The sequence below is a fragment of the Pelecanus crispus genome, chromosome 4 (assembly GCF_030463565.1).
Source record: "Pelecanus crispus isolate bPelCri1 chromosome 4, bPelCri1.pri, whole genome shotgun sequence".
NCBI classification, from domain to species: domain Eukaryota; kingdom Metazoa; phylum Chordata; class Aves; order Pelecaniformes; family Pelecanidae; genus Pelecanus; species Pelecanus crispus.
The window spans coordinates 56,292,162-56,315,214 of NC_134646.1; the positions used below are offsets into that span (position 1 = coordinate 56,292,162).

Consider the following 23,053-nt stretch of genomic DNA (forward strand, 5'->3'; position numbering starts at 1 on the left):
CTTCTCAAATTCACATTCATTTACATCCACTGTGTAAAATTAATTACTGCAGGAGCACAGAACCATAGGACAAAATCTGGTTTGATTCATAAAGAATCATAGAATCATAGAATCATCTAGGTTGGAAAAGACCTTTAAGATCATCCAGTCCAACCATTAACCTACACTACAAGAAGGTGAGCTCAGCATAAGTTTAAAATAACCCTGCAGCCAGAGGCAGAGAAACCATGGCCATTTCAAGGTGGGACCACCTAATCCTCTGTAATCATCAAAAGCTTTAGGCTAAAGACTGACACAAGTCAATTCTAGTCTCTTGTTAAAAGCAATCTTGGCATAAAACCCGTTATTGTACACTGGTGCTAGAAGCAGCAGAGAGCATACACCTCAGCCATGTGGCGCAGCATGTCTGTTTGCGTCTCATGTCCCCCCTTGCCCCAGCGTGTGCAGAGCAGCAGGCATCGAACCCCCCAAGCACACACAGTGCCAAGGTCAAGAAGGGTTTCATCTCATGCAGGGAGCCCAGTGCCCACCTCGGGGCACATGCTCTGCTCCGGGCAGCAGTCGCTGGAGCACCGCATCTGCCATGTTTTGGGGGACAATATGGCTCCCCACAGATGTCACTCGCTAACCAGGTCATTTGCTGCAGGCACTTCCCACTATGCCCACTGGAAGGGCTCAGAGACCTGCTTGTCATTGCTGCCCGATGGCTTTGCAGAGCACTCAGTTGACCAAAAACCTTTTGGGAGAAAAAAAAACCCAGGCAAGACTGATTCTTTATAACCACCTTCCAATAAGTGAGTATAGACCCCTCACATATCCTTAAATTATATATCATTTATTGAAATATAGAGATCTTAATTTACAGGATTTTTTTCAAAGACAAAATATCAACAGGGGCATTTTTGAAATACATTTTGTGCCTACCATCACTCAGGCCAGTTTGCCCTTCTTCAAACATTTCACAACAGCCATCATTTTGGAAACACTTCCTTTTTTATTATTCTAAAATATAATTTTTGGACATTCAAAGTGCAACAGTTAACGTGCCTGTGGAATATATCACAGTAAAAAAAATATAAACAAAGGCAGTGATATAGCTGTCATAAATGTTTTGGCAGTATTCTAGAAGTCTATATAAAAATACTTATATACATATTGATGTATAACATCACCATATCTCACGTCCTTCATCATGTAATAGGACCATTTTGTACAAGTTGCAGATCACACTGTAAGGAATTGGTTGGCCATTCCAAATCAAAAGCTGTGTTTCATAGGCTAATGCTGATTGTCGTTATACAATTACTGTAGTGAAAGTTTTGGGAATATCTCTTCCAGTGGCTTCTCAAAAATTAAGCCATAAAAGAAAACGTCTGTAATACTGATAATATTTTAAAACTAAACAAATCATCCTCTCACACTTCTCCCTCTCTCTTCCTCTGCTTCTCATTCCAGTTTCCAGACCAGCTTATCTGATTCCAAGCCTGCACTGAGCTGGGTTTGGCCAGACCCCTGCTGCGGATGCCGTTCATCTACACCATACTCGTGACAGGATGGAGAATCAACATTACCATGCATGGGAAAGTGAGCCAGCTCTGGTTCACATCCACCATTTGGGTTTAGCCCCAAGATGCGCTGCGAGATACAGAATGAAACCCGTGAGGGGAAGGGGAGACCACATGAAAATGTCCTTGGATTCCAGTAACTGGTATAATAAAACATGCTGGGGCTGATTTTCAAACCCTGAAGAACACTAGGCCATGTGCAAAAATGCAGATGAAATTGCTTGCCTAATTTGAATGTGTAGTTGCAATGACTGCACATGCAAATTCAGGCATGTGTGGTCTCAAGTGGCCATTCAGATATCTGGGATATCCAACAGACAAGTTGTGTTTCCTCAATTCATAGATCATAGCTGGAGGGAGACTTCCATAGTCTCATCTGTCCTGGCTATATTGAGAGTCTTTGTGTTTCACAGTTGTCCCTGTACAGAGCTCAGCCACATACGTTTGGCTAAAGCGTGGCTCCCAGGAAGACACTCGGTCTTGATCTGTTGACTGCAAGAAGTGGAGGATACACCATCACTCACGGTTCCTTCTGATTGTCAGCCTCCATCAGGGTTGAAAAATGTGGGTGCCTCACTTCAGGTCCTGTTTTCACATCTACAGTACGCTTGTACGTGGCCTCAGCCAGGTGATATTTTGAAACCCAGACACAGAATTATTTGCCTGTAACATTGACAGTATTACACTTGCTTTCATTTGATCCACAACTGTCCACAAGTGAAGTCAAGAGGACTTGTGTAGCTTTTCTTAGGGCCATTTCAAGTTAAACTGTAGTTTAACATGGCAGCATGTTCTGTTGGTCACTGCTAGTTGGTCTTTCACACTTTTTAGGAAAAATACTGTAACACAGGGACGAGTTTGCACTGCATTTGCATTGGTTGTGTTGTGCCACAGGCTGAGCATGTCCTGTGAGGCACTCATCACACTAAATTAAGGTTACGTTTGAAAGTTGAGCACCAGAAAGGAGGGGGCCCTTCGCAGTGATGTACCTTTTTTCACATGTAAGTCTTCCAAAGCATCATATCGCAATAACACATTGTACAGTGATAGCAGTAATCATAATGTTTTGTTCATATAAGTGGTGTCAAAAAACAACTATTGCAGGCTGACAGCAGATTCATTTTCATGCACTTCTGAAAAGCACTCTTGGAAGGAATTACCATTTGTTGTTACAGTCTGCAAAGATAATAGTCAGAGCTTTCTGTTCCTGTTTAAACCTGAAAACTAGGACAGGAATATTTGCTGCAGAATTATTTCTGCTTATTTATTCTGGAGTTCCAGGCTGGGAGAGATGTCTTTGTTCCTTGAGCAGTTCAAATATCAAATTGATTCTTCACAGCTAACCCCAGGATAAAATTTCTCTTGAGTACCCATGAAATGCTAATAATGGGATGTTGCTGGTGGTTTATCATAATCTTCCATTCTCAAGCATCTTGGAAATCTGGCATAAATTTATTTTTTTTAAATTAAATTTTTAGAACCTCACTTAATCAGAGGACAATAATTGATTCTAGTATATCTGATTAGAAAAACTACTCAGCTCATGATAGGAAACTGAATCTTAAATTTTTCTCCATGTTAAAGTAGTTTTAGCTAACCAGAGCAGTTACCATACTGTGTACAGCCAAATAAAAGAATTGTTTCATAAAAATTTTCAGGTCATAAATTTTTTCCTTGTATTTAAAAAAGTTTCTTGAGACTGTGCTTTTACTGAAGGACAATGGATTATAAAATATACATTTAGTGTTACTGAAAACAGTAGTAGTATTATCTTGGAAAGAGCTATCTTCTATAGTTAATAAAGACTTACTAGGTTTCTAACACCTATTATAGACTGGTTTTTAATTATTATTATCATTATTATTATTATTCCCCTTTACTTGCATTAATGGTAAAAAGTAACATGTTTTGTAGTACCGGTCAGTCCCTTGTGGTTTTAGACCTTTTTGGTCCAAAAGTGGTTTTTGCATGTTCTTCAATTCACATGATAGTTCAACAGCAGCTGACATTGAGATTGAGATTGAGGGAGGAAGTACACAAAATTCAAGAATGATCTCTTCTTAAAATCCATAGCATATGTTCAATGTGCACCTCAAAAGATCCTTGAGTAGACAGTTATTTACATAATTACAATGGTGAAGTATTGCTGCAGTGGAAATTCGATCCGTTAAAGTCATATGAATGCCCTTGAAACACAAAACTGGTCTGTTTGTGGCCTTTTCCTTTGTCCTCCTACAAGTTCAAATGGCAAACAACACTGAGATGCTACTGAAGTACTGCAAGAAGCAACACTAAAAAAATCCATCTTCAACATGTCTCTCATTCATACTCAGGCTGATTCCTCTGCCCATCTCTGGGAGTTTCTCTGTACAAATCCTCCTCCTCTTCACATCCTTGACATTGCAATAAAGTGGTTTTCTCTGTGGAGCAAAAGTCTGTAGATGACACAGAAAGCTTCCCCGTGTGCAGAGCTGGAAGGTGTCCGTGGGGTTACAGGAAGCTGTCCTCCACCAGGTCTGAGGAGTCGATCCCAATGTCGTCCATCATGTCAATGTCCTCAATGGTCTCGTCCTCTCTCTTGATAAAAGTAGAGCTACTGGAGCCAGTTTCAATGGCACTTTCTTCAGATGTCTGGGAACTGGAAGAGACAAACATCTCAGATAAAATACATGGCAAATGTGGCTGGGTAAGTGCTCCAGTCTCTAGCAGAACTGAACACCATCTCCCCACATGCTTTCTGACCCACAGTGCAATCTTAGGTGACTCTGACCACCCATTTCTCAGGACATGACAAGTCTTATATCTCAAGAGTAATAAACAACCTTGGAATTCAAAGGAGCAGGTTGTTCATATGTCCCTCCAAGAACTTTATGCCAAAGACTTGTTAGAGAAATAGCTTTATGATACTGCTGTGACAATTAGGTCACTTAGGTGAATCTAAGGAGGTCAGGTGAAAATAAGATAACAATAACAGACAATAAGATAATAAGAATAATAACAGAGAGAGGTAATAAATCTTAATCTGCATAGTGCTTCTTAGAGATTTCATTCATCCCCCTCTTGAAAACAGCCCAAAAATATAAAAAAGAAGTGTCTAGGGTGCTAATTCTATATACTACGCATTAAGTGCTGAATTAAACCCCCACCATTCACAGTAAGGGTTATACTGTTGTGCTGTAGTGGAATCGGTCATGCAAACTGACAAGGGAGCAGTAAAAACTCCTGGATACCCTGCTGTCAATGAAAAGAATACTATGGAAGATATTAAAAACAACTCCTCCCAAATTTTGGAGCTGGTCTCACACAGAACAAATGAATCCCTTGAGATCTCATATGCAGCTCCAAGGCATTGAGCTGTAGGGGCAAGATGTGTTGAAAAATGTGCCCAGAGAGCCACCAGACAACTGCTGGCACTTGTCCAAGCTAACAAGGGAGTCCCAGTGACACACAGGAGCACCCTCCCAGCAGTCCCCTTCCCCTGGCAGTCACAAAAGAGGCAAAATTAGGTTTTTTTCCCACTGAAAACACCGTGGCCAGTCATACTACCATATTTACATGGGACCTTCCCAATAAGTAGTTTCAACAGAGCTAAGGAAACCATTTCTGGAGTAGGATGCTAAAAAGTGTTAATGCACATCACCAAACATGACCCTGAATGGTCACTATGGGCTACATGACCTATAAACTGTACCTACCTGTGCCTGTTCCTTTTGCCAAGCTCATCTTCAGAAACAGGGTCAATGTCAGGCAGGGGGATGATGTACCCGCTGTCAGCACTCAGCCTCTGCTCATCAAATCCACTCTCCCTGTCCTTTAACTTGTCTTCATTCTTGTAGGTGACACCAATGTAAGCATTGTCACAGTCTCCTCTCATGCGTGTGACAGCTGGGTGATCACTTTTCAGGAAGTCCAGGTGAATCTTCTCGTAGCTCTGAAAATATTCATTTCAAACCCCTCATTAGATGCTACTCACTAAGGCTGCCTTTCTTCAGGTGAGTAGCTGTGATTCATTAACCCAGCAAATATTCTGCCCCTATGAGCCAGCAGCACTGGATAGAGAAACCCAGCATCTTCCAATGATCTGAAGGGAGAACTGACGCATAAGATTTAGATGATGCAGGAGTGAGTGTGGCAGCACAGAGCAGACAAAAAGATGTGAAAGAGGGGTAGGGAGAGGGGGAAGGAAGTGAAAGTAGGTGGGGAAATGAAACACTGAATGATGGGGCAGGCAGAACTTGTCCAGAGGTATCAGAAGTATGAGGGGAAAACTTGCTAGTGTCAGGGTCCAGAGAGGGAGATAGGGAGATTATATACATGGGCCAAGCAGTCCCTTTTCTAGAAATCTTTCAATGCTAGAAAATCCTGTGAAAATATATAAAAAACCACTCTCCAGTAAAAAAATTGAGTTGGTAGGATTTAATAAGAAATGGAGAGTTCTGCTTTCCAGCTAATACTGCAGAACTGCTTCTCTCAGTAAGCTTGCATGCAGACACTGAACGTGCAATGTCCCTGTCCGAATCATGTAATTCACATAGGTTAGGATATGCCAGTTCAGTGCTTGTGGCTCTGATGGCTGGAACAACACTTACAATTCCCTCTAAAACAGTATATTGAAAACATGGAGAAAATTCCAAAGAGCAAACCTTTTTGTACTCTCCAGGCAACAAGCTCTCCACAATTTCACTCAGATGGTAAAAAGAAGGTCTTTTCTCTGGTTCACTGTTCCAGCACTTCACCATGATCTCATACCTGCAGATAAGATGGAAACTAATTTAACCAGCTGGTAAAGGAAAATGAGTAACCAAACAGAAACGAAAGCCAGAATTGTCTGGAGAACTGGCCAGGTGTGGAAAAGCCAAATGCACACATACACTTCATTGGTAGCATGATCGGGTTTGGCCATTCGGTATCCACTCTTGATCTTATTGTAGAAAGTAGAATCGACCATCATGCCAGGATATGGTGTGCCACCTGCAGAGAAAAGGGAAGAAAAAATACTCCTCTGTACTTGACTAACCTTGCAGAGTTCCCAAATACTGTCTTGTTGTTCATGTCAAAAATTGTTAAAGCTATAATTTGACATGCCATCAAAATTAACCTTTCCTAGCCAGTGTTTCACATCGGAGCTATTGCCTTGACCACATTAAACCCTGATATGAAACACTGGCTGGGAAAGATTGAAGTAGGTACTACTTAGAAAAGATCTCTTTACGGTGTTTGTAGAATGTATTGACTGGGCACAGAGGTTGGATGATACCTGGGTTGAGTCATCAGCCTGCATTGGGCAGATCTGAGGTCACGGCTCTGCTCTGCCACTGACTTTCTGCGTGACCTTAGGCAAGTCACTTGCTCTGTCTGGTTTTATTGGCTTTGGCACCTGCATGACAGCTAAGAGTGACATGGCCTGAGTTACTTGCCTCATCCCGGCTGTAAGGGCAAAGCCTCAGTGTGAGCCAGTCCCCTCCATACACAAGCCTTCCCACTTGGGCAGCTAGCTTTAGACAACAGCTAACATGTCGAGTTCATGGGTTGTCAAAAAGTTTGGACTCGGCCCCTGAACTGACACAGTTAAGCGATCATTTGGGGCCGCAGCATACAGACATTGCTGATGTGTAAAAGGATCATTCAGGCTGAAGTCAGTGTTGCAGCAAGATGTCAAAGTTGACCTTCTTAATAAACACCGCTGAGGATATGTTTTGCTTTCTGAGAAACATCATCTTTCTCAGGCGGAGGAGGCATACTATAATATTACACCAGAAAACTCAGCCCTTTCAAAAGCAGGATTTTCACCTACAACTGGGTTTCAGAACCTTCCTTACAGGTAGGGCAGTGAAGCACAGGCTTAGCTATGCCTCCATTCCCGAGCTATCCAACAGCACTCCCATACCTCCCAGGGATGCTGGTGAATGGAAATTTACAGGATCCTATGATGCTCAGAGATTACAGTAATCAATACCATCAATAGTGGCACAACTGCTGTTTTCTGAGAAGTAGCTGTAAGACAACTTATTCTAGAAAATAACATTAGGCTTGGGGTTGCCGTGGGGCAGTAGTAGATACCATACAGGCAGGATTAATTCTGCTCAGAGTAAATCTGGGCAATGCACTTTTACTGAAGCAGGCCAGCCACCCGCCTGGGAGGCTAATTAATCAGGCTGAGGAATGAGCCAGGCTGTTCCCAGCTGGGAACTGTACATTGTCTGTAACTGCTATACATTGTCATAACCACTTTACGCTGCCATAAACCAACTGTGTGAACAGTGCTGACCTGGAAATGAGAAATCAGTGTCCCAGAAGATTGACATTTGTTTTCATTCTGTAATGGGACTAAGACAGGATCTTTTGAAATTTATATGAAGAGACTGTTTCAAACCAGCCACTGGGCTGGGTTGCAGCCCCAGGCACCCCATTGCAAGGGGGAAGCATGTTCCTTCTCGTATTAGCCAGAAAATCCATCCTGGGCCAGCACACCTATACTTTCCCACAAAGGCTTTTCCAAAAGCTTTTCACTCAGTGCTTTCAGTTTTCTAGTAAGAAAAAAAAGTATCTCGGAAAAAAAAAATCTAAGGAGGATTTTGGGAGAGTATGGACATTTTACTACACACCTAATGGGATTCAAAACCCCATATAGAAGAATAACTAACAGTTGATTTCACACATATATTTTTACTGTAGAATTTGACATACTTTATGTAGAACAGCTTGAACTGAAAAAGCTTAATCACTACACATAAGAAGGTGTTCACAGTACATACCAAGAGAAAATATTTCCCACAGCAGAATGCCATAAGACCAGACATCACTTAATGTTGTGTACAGATTGTCAAAAATGCTTTCAGGTGCCATCCATTTTACGGGGAGGAAAGTCTGTAGCAAAAAGAAAGAAACCCCAAACCGCACAGATTAGTCATTAAAGAAATGCTTCCCATTGCACCTGTCATTTGATATCCAGGATTAACTTCTCTCTAACAAGAAAAGTTGTGTTAACCTGGCTAGTGTTTATTTGTAATTCCATATTATACCAGGATTATAAGGAAAGCTACTATTTGCTCCCCACAAAAACTAGTTAAGCCATAACTGTATTCATTTTATTACTAGCAAATGACCAGACTGGTTGAAGGTATGATACAAAAGCTGGCACTGCTGATCTAGGTCTGATACATCATTGACTGATGTATCACTACTCTACATATCACAGTGACGGTTCCTTAATAATTTATCCAGTCACAAAACTTGCCAGTTAAAATGTAAGCCTGTGAAGTACTAAGTGTGGCCAAGTACTTTTCAGCTTTAAAGCAGAATTAGGAAAGTTACAGGAATTAATGAACTGAAAAAAAAATTGTTCTCAGGAGCATTCATCCCAATGGTCAATTAGTGTAACCAACACTAAATGGCAAGAACATTAAACAGCATTTAAAACCAACACTTTTCATTTCAGTTAAAGCAGAGCTCAGGAGATTAAGAAGTACATACGCTGCCTTTGGAGACATAGTTGGAATCATGCATGATGTCTCTAGCCAGCCCAAAGTCACAGATCTTCACGATTTTTCCTTGAGCCAGGAGGACATTACGAGCTGCCAAGTCACGGTGCACACACTGTATGGAGAGAAATTAAGTTGTTCAAGGACGTGTTAATTCCATGAGGGCCATTTCCCTTGCAAAGATCCCTGAAAAAGGTCTGTTGGCTTTCTGGGCACAGTCTTAACAAGAGCTTCTACAGAACGGGCATCTGCACTAGACGGGCAGGGAGGCACCAGTCCTCAGAACCAGCGAGGGCTCATGCAAATGTACTGCAGTCAGGAGAAGGCAAATGTGATGCCACCCTTTCCCCTTCTACCCATCACGTACTAATGATATGTCTGTGCTTCTGACTATGCTGGCCTGTGGCTGTATGGACCCTCCCCACGGATCCTGCTTAGATCCACCACTGTCTCTGGCACAGTGCCTCCATGACTGCCACAGGCTGCGATGGGAGAAGGCAACTGCTGCTTTGATTTTTCCAACCATGGTGACCTCAGTTGCCAGGTAAGTGAGGAAGCCGTCTACAGCCCCAAAAAGAATATTATATTGTGTCATGTTTTCAGATTCTAAATTGAAACCTGTAGTTGGGGATGAAGATGTTTCTACACTTCCTTATATTTTACTTACATTTTTAGAAGCCAAAAATTCCATTCCCCGTGCAACCTGGTAGGTGAAGCTCAGCAAATCCAGTAGGCTGAGGCCCTCTGAACTGTCATCTGAAAGAAGGTTTTTGACTTCTGATTCTATTGAAAAAGAGAGAAAAATATATTTGTGCTGTGGAGTGTGAAAGCAACATCCATTTCCCCCTACCTATCATGATTCTGAGCTGATGACTTTAACAGAGTACCATGACCAAACCAGTCTTTTCATAATAACTAACCACTATTAATGTCTCCATCCATCACTGACACATACTGCATTCTTAAAAACGCCCAGTATTAAACATAGGTTTTGTTTTTTCTCCTGTCTGTATTTTTTCCCCAGAGAACTGCAGGAAAAGGTGAAGTTAAAAAGACCCACTGAAGTGTTTTACAGGTTGTTTACAATACTCAGTGTGTAGTACAAAAACATTTATTTAGAGGTGATGCCTTCATTAGGTTTTTGTGCATGCATGTACATTCTTATCTGTTTACTTTTGTTGAACACTCTTATGTTTCCCAGCAAGTATGCACTGGGACTAATCCAATACCAGCAAAAAGGGTCAGGAATTCTATGGCAACGGTTCTTATTTTTTTATGAAAGATGTCAGCAAAAAAACCAGTCAAAATTCAGTGATTCATTTACCTCGACTGTTCTAGAGCACAATATGAGTACATTAGTCTGCCATGTAGATCTGGGACTGGTTACCGTTCAGTTTCTGAGGCCTACAGGCAGAAGTGACGGTGCCTATTTTTAAAGCAAAGCATATTTGGTTTCTGAGAACAGAGCCGGGGAATGGGGTGCATTCCTTATCTTCGTTACATAATCCAGGAAAGTGTTTGGGAGTGTTCTGCATTTGGTAAGTGTCAGTTAATGTGAAATGTAAGTGGAAACAGAGCAATATAAATTTACTATTATTATTGTTCATTGCTATTGCTCAAAATGTTGCAAACTACAAGACTGATAAAATTGCTGCCTTCAAAGAGTGCCTACAGCCCCGTTGCAGAGCACAGCTGCTCAGTGCTTCAGCATGGAAGCAAATACATAACTGGACCACTTCTCTTATCCCCAGAGCGTAATGAAGAACACAAGCATACGCTTTTAGCTTATACTCACATGCCCGCAGAACACAGCTGAGTAGTTTATGTCCATATAGAGGGCAAAATAAGATAGGCATTTATGCAATAATTATTTGTATTAATGATGTATGCAGAAGGGACAATTCCGCATTACCTGACATAGATTTCTTCTTATATGAAGCAGGCCGATCATACACAGATCTCTGAATATCAGAGTATTTAGATCCCTCCTTCCTTTCCAGCATTGGCACATACTGAGTTGTATCAGCTTGTTTCATGTCCATGTATTCCCCAGTGTTTTCAAATGATAATATCACATAACTGAAATTGGAAAAAAATACAGGTGTGTCAGCTAGTATTGCCCAGGTGACTTTCCTGCAGATCTAACAGTTCTCTTATGGTGTACATTTGTATTGCTGTGAAATATAAGAGCTGTCTTCTTGATGGGGAATACATAAAGGTCATCTATTACAACATAACCACGTATTATCATATATTAGTACTGGTTACCATGTATCACTGTAGTCAAACACAAGTGTTTCTAACTTATCCTTTTGTCAATAGCCAGGTATGTAAACATACGTTGACTAACTTCCCCAAATCCCACTGAATTCAAGTATTACTGCCTAGGGCTTTTAGTTCAAGGTATTCCAAATGATAGATGTAATTTATTCACCCAGACAGTTTGCAACAAATCCAGTCCTGCTGAGCAAACCCGTGCTCAGATGAATAGTCCTGGCTGTACTCAGCTACCAAGTCAGTTGATCTATTTGCCTGGGTAATTTTATGACATTGCTTTATTGCTGAATATATGATGACAAGCTTCCTCTACCATCATCTGGAAAAAGCTATGGGATGAACATTAACCATGAAGAAACTCTTGAGATTGGCTAAACCATTGGTAGATAAAGGAGAGCGCTTGAGCTTAGAGAATGAATTCTGCCAGACTGTTTGAAGGGAAGGAGTTTTAGACAGTAGAAATTCCCCAAGTAGGGAAACAAGGAAACCAGGCAGTTGTGCTTTACTGTCTATGTTTTTGGAAAGCCCATGGTGGTCCTGAGACTGCAGGCATCTCTACACAGAGGAAACATGGATCTAAGACACATGTCAAGGAGACTGAACAAACAGTGCTGAAACCTTCCCAGAAGTATGGAACCTGCTAAATAAAAGTCTAATGAGTAGAATTAGGGAGGGCTCTAAACCAATGAATGAGAGGAATGGAGTAAGAGTTAGTAATGACATTTCCTTAAGTTGCAGGTCATATTTTTTTTTTCCTTTTTTCCCACCTTCTTGTGCTTTCATCAGCTGGGTTCATCCCAAAGATATCCAAATCTTTCTTTGGTTTCTCTGGGTGTCGGCTCAGGAAATTGTCCCTGTTCTTATGCAGATAGTTCACCAAATCACCATAAAAACAGTATTCAGTGATGATGTAAATAGGACCTGATGAAATAAAGCAAAATAATGCATTGATGAGTCTTTCAAAAAAAAAAAAAAAAAGACTCCAAAAATAGTATAAAATAGAATATAAAACATGAAAATTATTGTGGGTTAATAAATTTTTATTTACTAAGTTATGACTGCAACTACTACAAAATATCAAGTAAGTTTGTGAAACCTTTTATTTGTTTATATTTATTGCTAAATCCTTTACTTGAAATTTGTGTGCTTGTTAAACACTGAATGATGGCTCCACAGCAAACCCCCATTTTGTCAGCCAAACCCACCTGATTTTGTACAAGCTCCAAGCAGATTCACAATATTCAGGTGGGGGCCGAGATGTGTCATTATCTTCAGTTCAGACATGAGTGCCTGTTTTTCACTGGATCTAGCTGTAGCTGTTGAAAAAACACACCAGCCACTCAGTGAGAGCAATTGCCTTTTTCACAATAACAAATGATTTCTCCTTGCTTGCCTCATTAAAGCATTGCTACCATGATTTCTTGAAGAAGACTGTGTGCTTTACTTGACAAGGGGCTTTCTTAAGACTTGGAGAGGAGTCACAAATCACTAATAAAGGACTCATTTGATGCAGCTCAGTAGCTGACCCAGTCTGTTTGTCCCTCTCCAGGGGTACAGTGGATTGCCCAGGTGGCACAGAGGCACTTTACAAGCTGCTAGTTTCAACACAAGAAAGCTCCTCATGTTTCCTCCAGAATCACTGCCTCAGATTCTCAGCTCTCATGAACCTGGAAAACTTCAGTGAACTTAAGATTCTCACACGAGGCCTGTGTCTTTCTCCTTTGTTGTATTGCTTTCATCTGTTCACAAACATTCATGGTTATTTTATCTTTTCTGAGATACTGTGGCTGCTATGGTCCAAACAGCTAAAACCAAACTTGGGATGTTTTCAGAAGCCTGGATAATTCCAGTCTTGAAACGCCATGAAGCAATCTAAAGTATACTTTTAAATTTCAGTTGTTCCACAGTTCATTTCAGCTTCAGATATGGAGATTCTATTTATACACAAGCAATGCTTAAATAACCCTGTAGGAACATGCCCTACCTAGCTTGGGAAATGGAACAGCAACAACTTACGTTTCAGCATTTTCACAGCTACTTTCATCACTGGTTGAGAGCGACTCAATCCATATGCAGTCCCTTCAACTACTTTTCCAAATGCACCAGAACCAAGGATTCGACCTGAACACAAGGGAGAGCATTATTTATCTCAGAATGTATTAGCAATTTGCCTCATTTCCTGCTGCCATTCCTCTATGGGTTGTGATTCTTGTGTGGAAAGAGCACAGTCGCTTAGCCAGACCACTGGTAGTATTATTATTATTACTCTTGTTGTTAAGCAGAAAAGGCAAATATATTTTAAAGAAATGCTGTCATTAAGTACAATTCTTAAATAAAACCAAGCAAGCAAACACCAGGAGCACATCCGCACATGGGAGCTTGTAGAAAAGGGACTCTGAGGAACAACTCATTCAAATTTGTCTCCCACTCTGCCCTGTCTCCCTCACTTTATCCTTGCTAAACATTGATTCTTCCATGATTAAGTTGACTTCTCTGCCTCAGTCAGCACCTACAGTACACTTGTGCCCTTTACTTAAAAATCTGAACTGAACTCCTTTAGCTGTAGGTTTGTGCTGTTATATCAACGCTGGATACATATAGCAGTAGACAGACTGAAGCACATCAGCAGCACATTTAGAAATAGGCAGGACCATCAGTGATCTGCAAGAAGCTCAAATACATGTTGGTCACATATGAGGGGAAGCTTCTCTGAAGTTTAATGTACAAGTGTGTTTCATATGCTTGAATAAATTTTATTGCAAATTTCCAAGTGCTGTAATGAAATGGCTAATGTTTATACACACTTTACTCTTCCCACAAATCAATTTAGACAAAAATTTTGGATTATCATATCCTGTATCCTGATATGGATACAGTGTGCAGAAGAATTGCGTACAGATTGAGCAAGATTTTAGAGAAAAATGAACTACACAAACATACTCCAAAATACTGTATTTCATAGGTTCCATACTGAAAAGCAAGTTCATTAAGGTAACGCTTACTCAGTGAACAAACCTGTATATGAGTTCCAGATGCCAGGATATTTTCATATTCCTGACAATTGCTGTATTTTATTTTATGTTACTTTTTAACTTCCAGCACAGGAAGAATAAGAAGTGACTTCTACTATGGAGATATACAGCATTTTGTCTTAGACGTTCGTTTGGAGTTTGAACTTGCCACCTTTTATGCTTCTGAAGGTGTCATCTGGCATGCAATGCCATATGTTGCCGTTACCCTGCAGCTACAGCCCCCACTTTTATTGTATACACACTTTTAAAATTTCCAGCCAAATGCTATCTGCATCATTAACCAGCACAAGAAACAGTTAAAGTATGCTTAGCTGAGTTACCACTGAATAATCTCTCCAAGACTATGACAGTGTAGTTTGTCATGCATGCAAAAACTATGCGATTTATTTTCAAGATTCCTGTGCTCCAAAGGTTATTCTTCCTAGTCAGGATGTGAGAAAGCTTCCCACTAAATTTCAGACTAATTCAAACAACCTGAGTCTGAAATTTGGCCCCTAAAACTTTTCAGACTGAAGGTCTGGGAGCCACATGGCAGGATGCAGCCCTTCAGAATGTGATGGCATTTGCTAATGCTCCTTGATCTTCTTGTCTTCACAAGCCAATTCCTCCCCAAACCATATTGTCGGCTGAGCACGAGGCACACATCTCCCTCTCCATCACCTCTGCCAAGCCGGGGTGCATGTGGAGACGGTGAGAGCGCTTCCGGAGCGGCGGGGAGCGATCGCTGCTGTTTCCCCTTTTCACCCCTCTCCACAGACATAGCCCAAGCCCTATGTGTTTTACACTTGAAATTTGGAGCCAGGTGGGAGCTGTCTGCTTAAGAGCTGGAGGCATCTGTAATGCCATCACATTCTTGATGTCAAGGCCTTCAGTGGAGCCCAAAATTATAGCATGTTTGCTTTTCTTAGTATAAAGGCACCGCTGTGATTTGCCCACCAGAGGAGCCGTGCAGCTTCTCCACCACAGAGGGACTGTGCAGACACAGCAGCAGCTCAAGGCTCCTCAAACGAGCAGAGGAACAGTGCCTGGGGGTGAGAGCTATTGCACCCTCTGTTACCCATCCACAGCACTTATCTGCTGAGCCTGGCGGAGAGGTGCTGTTTTTCTGCTTGGGGGGGACACAAATACAAAGGTGAAGTCTGTGAGTTTGTTCCAGACATAACCTTCTCAACTGGATGTTTCTTTGGCTAAAATTGAACTGGCATGATCAGCCCACCCCAAATTAAACTATCATTCTCTTGAACTATAACAAAAGCCAAACAAGCAACAAGCTTTATAATCTACATCCAGTTTCTAGAAATTAGGTACAACATCCCTAAATGCTGTGTAACTGGAAACTTAACTAGCCTTTTGCAAATGGGGATGGGTCTGATCCTGTGTCAGACCAACATTTCATTTTATTAAGGTCACCAGGACAAATGGGTGGCTTGCTGGGAAGCAATGGGAGGAATTCTGTCACCTCTTTACAGCCACCCCAAGATCCTGAGAAACAGCAGCACTCGGACCCCGCTCCTCAAAAGGCCCTGCCCTCATCCATCTCAGCCAAAGGAGGAGGTCCAGGTCCTGCTGGAACCTCACCACTTCTAAGCAGAGCCAGGAGAAGGCAGTGGCATTCAAAAAGCTCACTGCATTATCACATTTCTCATTCTGTTATACACCTAGTCTTGTGCTGGCTGCTGAGTGCTTTAAACAGCAGTACACTACATACATTGTGGAGGGGTGATAGCAAAGGGAAATTTGCAGTGTAACCAAAATTTATCAACTGAAGCTTCATCCAGCCAACGTTCAGAGTTGGCTTTTAACGCAGCACTGCACTCCAGGCACTACTAGCTAGAAAAACAAATAAATGCCAGCTGGCTTACACAGCTAGGATGGGAAACACTTATCTGACTGAGCCAAAATTATTTTGTATCCTGCTTCAGAGCCTCCCTGAACTAAAGGTGTAATTGCTTTGCTGCCATCTCTCACTTTGATAAAAGAAAACCCACACAAACCAGAATTCTCAGCCCCAGAAACAAAAGAGGTCCCCACCAGCAAGCATTTGATATAGCAAAACTGCCAGTGGGTAGATGTTAACCGTGGCAAGAAGAATGCTTGTGCAATCCAGATTGTTACAAGGACATATAGCATTAGTTTTTAAAGCACTGACTGTCCTGAATATACTTGTAAACAGGAAGGCATTGAAGTAGGCTGGTGCTCATGAGTCAGAGGGAGACAAAGTCACAGTGGTGGTCTGTTAACAACTCAGATCTGACAAATCCTATTTAGGCATGTAATTAAAGTCTGGGTTGTAATAAAATAGTTCCATTAAATATCCACCCTCCTCTAGTTTTCAATTAGCAACATGAATTTAATTAAAGGATATCGTTCCTGAACCAGAAAATTTTGTGCTGTTCCTTTCAAGAATTAATATCAATTCTTTCTCCATGGTAGGGGAGGGAGAACTACACTAGGGGGGGGGGTGTGTTTCTTAAAATATATCAAACAAAAAGACATCTTTAGTATTGTTCTCCTGTATTGGGTGTATACAACTTGGTGCACAGATACCTCCAAGTGAGGGATGTCTTGTGGATTTAAAGCACTATCTGGATAGAACATTAAAATTGTCTATAAACATTACACTTTCAATCGATATGAATGACAGGTTGGGCCAGCCCTAAAGAAGTAATTACTAACTGAAATCTATATGAACTCTAATGCAGGGATAATAAAGCAAGAAAGCATAAGGGGAAGGAAGAAGGACAGTAGCCACAAAAATAAGTTATGCAGTTACTCAGCACTGATATATGCACATCATGGACTAGTACTTTAAAAAATAATAAAACTGCATAACTACTTGCAGATTTCCCTTGTCCTGTACACATAAGTGTATAAATGTCTTGCAAGTAAAAAATGCTAATGAGCTTCTTGTGGGTGTCTTAGCAGATGTGACTGTTGAAGAGGAAATTTAACACTGGGAGAGGCTGCCTAAGCCATGTGGAGGTGGGCACTGCATGCGGGGCACGCGGAGGAGAGCTGGAACGGAGGCGCCAGAGACGCTAACACAAGGAGCTCAAGGCTGACACCACTGTAGGGGAAGAAGAGGATGTGGTAGGAGAACTGAGGAGAACAGACAGGTACAGAGAGGCTCTCGACTTCATAGCCATGAGTTACATCACAAATATGGGTAGCAGAGACCTCAGAATTGTCCGTAACCATCCTTCTCCCCAGAGAAGGATTAGTCCCTTAGAGGAAACTTACCAAGCACTAACCCATCTCGAGGAAACTCCCATCTGGAGTCATAAGGCAGTTGCATTGGGTCCACATAAATGTATTCATGGCCATCGGGGCTGATAGACTCAATGACTCTCCATCTTATCTCATACCTCGGCTTCTGCAAAGAACATTGAATACAAAACCAACCATTAGTCTTGTGCCTGACTTCAGAGCAGATCAAAACCCAGCAGAGCTCAGCATCCACACTGAAATACTTTTCTACATTACCTGTTTCCATATGATGACCAGGACAATCAATGAAATTATCACAATCACTAACAGCACTAAGACTGCAGCAGCCACTGTTAGTTCTGATCGCAAGGCTGTGGAGTAAAAAGACAGATCATATTTTAATCCTGAGCCATGAGGAACATGACACACACATAAGACACCCACCTCCCCCACCATCGCAGTTCCTGTGTCCTGCAGATGTGACAGGAGTAGTTCCTGGGGCTGGTGACTGTAAAGTCTTTCCAAGCCCAGAGCTGCTCTGCCTTCCTGGTTCAAAACCAAATGCAGAGGTTGTCTACAAGAATATCCCATAACCAGTGGCCATAAAATTATAAAATGAATCATGGAACCACATAATAAGCAAAAAACAGATGCACCATAAAGACCTGTAGAATGCCTCATCCTCAGATGTCTTGGGGTGGAAAAAAATCCATTTAAATTTATTTTTATCTGTAACAATTCATATTTTTACCTATTAAGACTGAACTGGGGTGTGTGTTAGAGAGGGGTCAAACTGGCTGCTGTAATTTCACAGAAGGACAAAGCCAACTCACTGGGAGCCACAAGCTTCAGTTCCCGAGTAACAGCACCAAGGTCATTCCTTGCCACACATCGCACAGCCAGGGTTTCCTCTACCTTCTGGAAGGTCACCTGGCTTTCCACCATGTTTTGCTCATCCAGGTGGGCTTCCATGTGTATATCAGAGATATTGTTAGTCAAAAGAGTCCATGAGGTGTCATTGCTGCACCTGCAGAGAAGAATAACAAGGGAAACAGGAGTTGCGCACAGGTATGGATAAAGAAGAGTGAACAGAAGAGCAATGACCTTTCCCTGTTTCTTCTGACAACAATCATTTTAAAGACCAGAATGCTTAGGACCGCCTCTGTGAAAAGTCTACATCTTTCTTCCCTCAGAATAATTTGCCTTATCATCCTCATTGCTGCTGCCACTTTGAGGGCCTGACAATGCAGCCCAGCAGGCCTGGTATAGATAGACCGTGGTGTGGCTATGTATCTCATAGACTTATAGTAGGAAATAGGATCTCTAGTTCTCCCTGAATCCTTAGTGCTGTACAAGGCTCCCTGGGGCAGGGCTAGGAGGGCAATTGTCCCACCAGGCAGCAAGAGATTTTAGCACTATGAGAGCAGAACACACCTTGGAAGTGCCCAGGGCTCCCTAGCCTTCTTCCATGCATGGTCTTCCTCTCCCTGGTGGATAACCTCCCAGGGAAAACCCTGCCTCCCAGCAGCCACAGAAGAAGCCAGTCTAGAACTAGCAAAAAATGGGAGTAATTACTCCACTTGTCTAAAATACTTTGAAGGTGAAAATTATAACAAGGGGAGAAATAATTACAAGTGGAAATTTAGAAGAATGCAAGAGTGTTAATGAGGCGGACGGAGCTATCTGTGAAATTATAAGAACTCCCTGGCTGGATGGACAGCTACTCCTTGAGATCCTTACTCAAAGTGGGACTGTGAAATCTGCTGAGTTCTCTTACTGAACACAAAGCTTCGATGAGAGAAACTTCCTGAATCGATGCATTGCTCCTACAGGATTCAATAGGAAGGGCACTGACAACCTCTCTTAAAATATAAGCAACATGCCTCTAAAAAGAAAAAATGATATATAGCTTACTGGCCCTTGATAAGAAAAACATGGTATGGTAACTAATAATGCTAAGCTAGTCAAGGACACAACAAGTCATATTTTAGATAACAAAGCACATGCTTTTCTTACTTTTTAATGTCCTTGCAAACCAGCCATTCCACATCAGGAAGCGGGGTCCCCTCCGCTAAACACCTCACCGTCTGCCCCCCGGCAGAGCCGTGGTGATCATCCACAAGGTCTAAGATCAGGGCTGGAACTGGGAAGGAGACAGGAGTTTGTCAAAATACTTATCAGGGTCTACAAATGCAGCCTGAAATTTCAAATAAACCAGGACAGGTATTGTTTTGATGACAGCTTAGCAACAGCTAGAGACCCAGACTTGTCCAGGAGGTCCTTAACTCCTGTAGGACAGATCGGATCCTAGGCTAGAGCCATGAAAAGGAAGTGCTGCGGTTATGCCACGTCTTCATGTCATACTAAATGAGCTATCGTCCTCTCTGTCAGCTGGAATAACTTAGGCGGGAGGATAAAGTTTCTTTTTGGCTCAAGGCCAGAGTCGAAGTGAAAGCCAGGATCAGGGTATGATAGCTCCAAGGACTCGGCACGCACACACTCTTCCGGACACCCCGGTTCACGCCTTTCTCATCTCAATACTCCAGGGAATCTGATGTGTAAGTGGATCGAGTCTTTGCTGTGTGCCATCAGTTCTGGTGGGCAAGGCTTTGGGGCTCCGTACCTTGTATTAGCAAGGAGAAGGTGTATCTCTTAACCTCATCTTCATTTTCAGCAACCAAAGTATAGTATCCACTGTCTTCTTCCTTGGCCCGGATCAATTTTAATATACTCTGAAACCTGTAGAAATGAAAGTTTTTCTTGTATTTGTAGGGCAGGCAGAAAAAAAAAAAATCATTTTGGTCCAATATGTAATCTGGGTATGTGGAAATTATAATGTAGTGACATTTGGCATTTCTAGCATGCCTTTACACTAAAATCATTACTCAGACGGTAATGGTAAATAACTACCAAAATACGACTGAGAAAAAAGTGGGCATAATTATATTTTGTAGGGATCTGACAAAGTCCCTGATACTATTGGAAATAGCTAGAAATTATTGGCGTGAAGACATGTTAGAGGGACTGAAGATGCTTAGCACTCAGAAACCAAGATTTCTATGTTTTGGAGAGGTTGATGTTATGAAGGGAATAAGAAGAGGCAGATTAGGCATCACCCTTCAGAGTGGAAAACAAATAAATGAGTTTTAAATGCCACTGAGGAAGAAGCAACAAACTGTGGTGGAAAGATAGAGCAGGAGCAGTGGTTTCTGGGGAAGAAACTCAAGTCAACATGGCAAAGTAAGGGTCAGAAAAATGTTTTTACCTTGTCTCCTGGACTTTGTTTGAACTAGTAACAATCTCAGTAAGATTTTCAATCAGAGTCACGTTGTCCTTCAACCAGTACATTTTTGGAGCTGGGTATGCCTGCACATCAACGACAAAATTTTTGACTTCGTGTAGATTGACAGCTTCCAGAGGACTAAACTGAGGCTCCAGGTGAACGAACCCTTTGTCTGTAAATGAAAAAGCCTTGCGTAAACAACGCTGTGCAGCATTTTTCAAGAATGGTGTTTTCCAAGACGTTAATAATTTTTGGACACTAAAATCAGACTATACCATGAACTGTAATGACTACTTTCTTATTTTCCTTAACCTCCTTGGTTGCATGCCGAGCAGTACATTCATAATCCCCTGTGTCTTTCACTGATGCCTCAGGAATGGTCAAGGTGTAAACCAGCTTCTGCGATGGGACTTTGATATCATCAAGTTTTATCAGACCTTTTTCTTTCTGTAGTTTGGAGAAGGAAAAAAAACCTTACTTAAGTAACTGAGCTGAAAGCACACCATTGAGGATCTATGATGCCACTGGAGTGAGAGCAACCATCTAAACCCTGTATGGCAGAAGACTTGTTTACTCAGTCAGGGATGTATCTTTCAGCCACAGGCATGAAAGGTGTGTCTATAAACATACCCCTTTTGGGTGCAGGCATAGAAGAGTGAGGAGGTTGAGAGCTCATATTTTGTACACTTGAAACAAAATACCATTCAAAATTTGGGTGAGCAGCCCGAAAGAGTGCTTTACTGCTCACGCACTGCCTTGTCCTCAGACATAAAAGCTGAGGAGTTTTATTTTGAATTTTATTTGTTCAGTTCCCATGAAATAGTGTGAGTCTTTATCCCCTTCACCAGACAAAAAGTAACCAGTTGCTAGATGTTATGTTCTGCCTGCTCTCAAAACAAGAATAATTTATTGGCAAGGAGAAGACTGCTGTGAGTAAAAGGATGGTCAGAATGGCAGACCATGTTATCATGAGAGGCTGGAACAAAAAATATGCTGGGGATAGTTTTGAAAGGTGGCATATAGTAAAGATCATAACGTGTAACTTGGAAAATAGCACAAAACGTCAAATCATTTTTCCTCTTGGGCTCTTAACTTACTTACATAAAATATGGGCTCACAATTAGCTAGTCACTTCAACCACTCCACCCCTTCAGTGACCAGACTTTTTACATGGGATACTCTGAAATTCTCCATTGACTGGGACCAAGTTTCACTGAATAAAAATTTCCACTGCAGAAGGATGTTAAGCCAGTTTGAAAATTTCCAAGGTTCTCCAAAATTTTTAAGATTTTCTTACTAGGTGGTTCTCATTAGTAAGTAATTACATTGACTGCAAAAGTTGTTTTAATTAACACGTGCATAATGAGGAACAATTAAGTCTATGAACTTGATTCTTCATCATCCTCTATTATGCTCAAGAATCCAGGGTTTGAGAGCCATTTTAGAGGTCCAGACCTCCAGCAGCAGAGCTCTATGCAGATGTCTGACACATTCCTAGATGTCTCTATTTCCACAACATTTCTTTTTTTGAACCAGCACAAGACCTGAGAGGCAGCATTCCTCCCTCAGAGGATGGACTCCTAGTCACACCTCACCTTCCTCTCATGCTTTGCATACTTACTCTAACTTTTGGGACTGACTTTCTTTTGTGGTAACCTAAAAGTAAAAGAAATTACTTTGTTTTCTCTCCTCAGCTGTCCTCATTCAGAGAAGAGAAGACTATTTTATAACCCCACCTTCTTCCCCAATAAGTAACTACAAACATTAAAAAAAAAAAAAAAAAGAAAAATAAAAAGAAAAAAGATATATTTACCACTTTCCCAGGATAATTCCACTGCAAATTAACCACCTCATTGTCAAAGACCACACAAGTTACTACGATGGTCTCGCCTGTTTTGTAGACAGTTTTAAGAGCTTCAATTTCAACTGGCAGCTGTGAAGTAGCTAAGAGAAAAGAGAGAGAAAGAGAGCAGGTTTAGTTTAAAACAGTGTGCAGTTTTCACATGGTGCGATTTCAGGGGGAGATTTCCATTTCACTTCCTCTACTGAGGAATTACCTGGAAAATTCAGTGAAAGTACTACTGATTTATACTGACATAAACTTTGTGTATTTAAAGCGTGAAGTATACAGGCATTGAGTTCAATCCCACAAAGAATGATCTATGCTTAAAATGTCAATTAGAAGTTCCTATCTCAAATGCCCCTGTG

The 23,053-nt window shown here is 41.5% G+C and overlaps 1 protein-coding gene across 1 annotated transcript in view; it reads right to left on the reverse strand.

Annotated features, from left to right (window-relative positions):
* Window positions 1-4,055: 4,055 nt before the first annotated feature.
* Window positions 4,056-23,053, reverse strand: part of PDGFRA (platelet derived growth factor receptor alpha) — a 31,307-nt gene continuing 12,309 nt past the window's right edge. The window contains exons 5-23 of the mRNA XM_075709076.1: window positions 22,659-22,789; window positions 21,121-21,292; window positions 20,828-21,017; window positions 20,186-20,301; window positions 19,579-19,705; window positions 18,396-18,589; window positions 17,839-17,933; window positions 17,596-17,728; window positions 13,340-13,444; window positions 12,529-12,639; window positions 12,091-12,244; window positions 10,959-11,125; window positions 9,714-9,829; window positions 9,039-9,161; window positions 8,321-8,432; window positions 6,437-6,536; window positions 6,209-6,314; window positions 5,261-5,496; window positions 4,056-4,203 (exon numbers count right to left, since the gene is read on the reverse strand). Coding sequence (XP_075565191.1) covers window positions 4,056-4,203; window positions 5,261-5,496; window positions 6,209-6,314; window positions 6,437-6,536; window positions 8,321-8,432; window positions 9,039-9,161; window positions 9,714-9,829; window positions 10,959-11,125; window positions 12,091-12,244; window positions 12,529-12,639; window positions 13,340-13,444; window positions 17,596-17,728; window positions 17,839-17,933; window positions 18,396-18,589; window positions 19,579-19,705; window positions 20,186-20,301; window positions 20,828-21,017; window positions 21,121-21,292; window positions 22,659-22,789 — 2,636 coding nt within the window. The remainder of the gene's footprint in view (window positions 4,204-5,260; window positions 5,497-6,208; window positions 6,315-6,436; window positions 6,537-8,320; window positions 8,433-9,038; window positions 9,162-9,713; window positions 9,830-10,958; window positions 11,126-12,090; window positions 12,245-12,528; window positions 12,640-13,339; window positions 13,445-17,595; window positions 17,729-17,838; window positions 17,934-18,395; window positions 18,590-19,578; window positions 19,706-20,185; window positions 20,302-20,827; window positions 21,018-21,120; window positions 21,293-22,658; window positions 22,790-23,053) is intronic.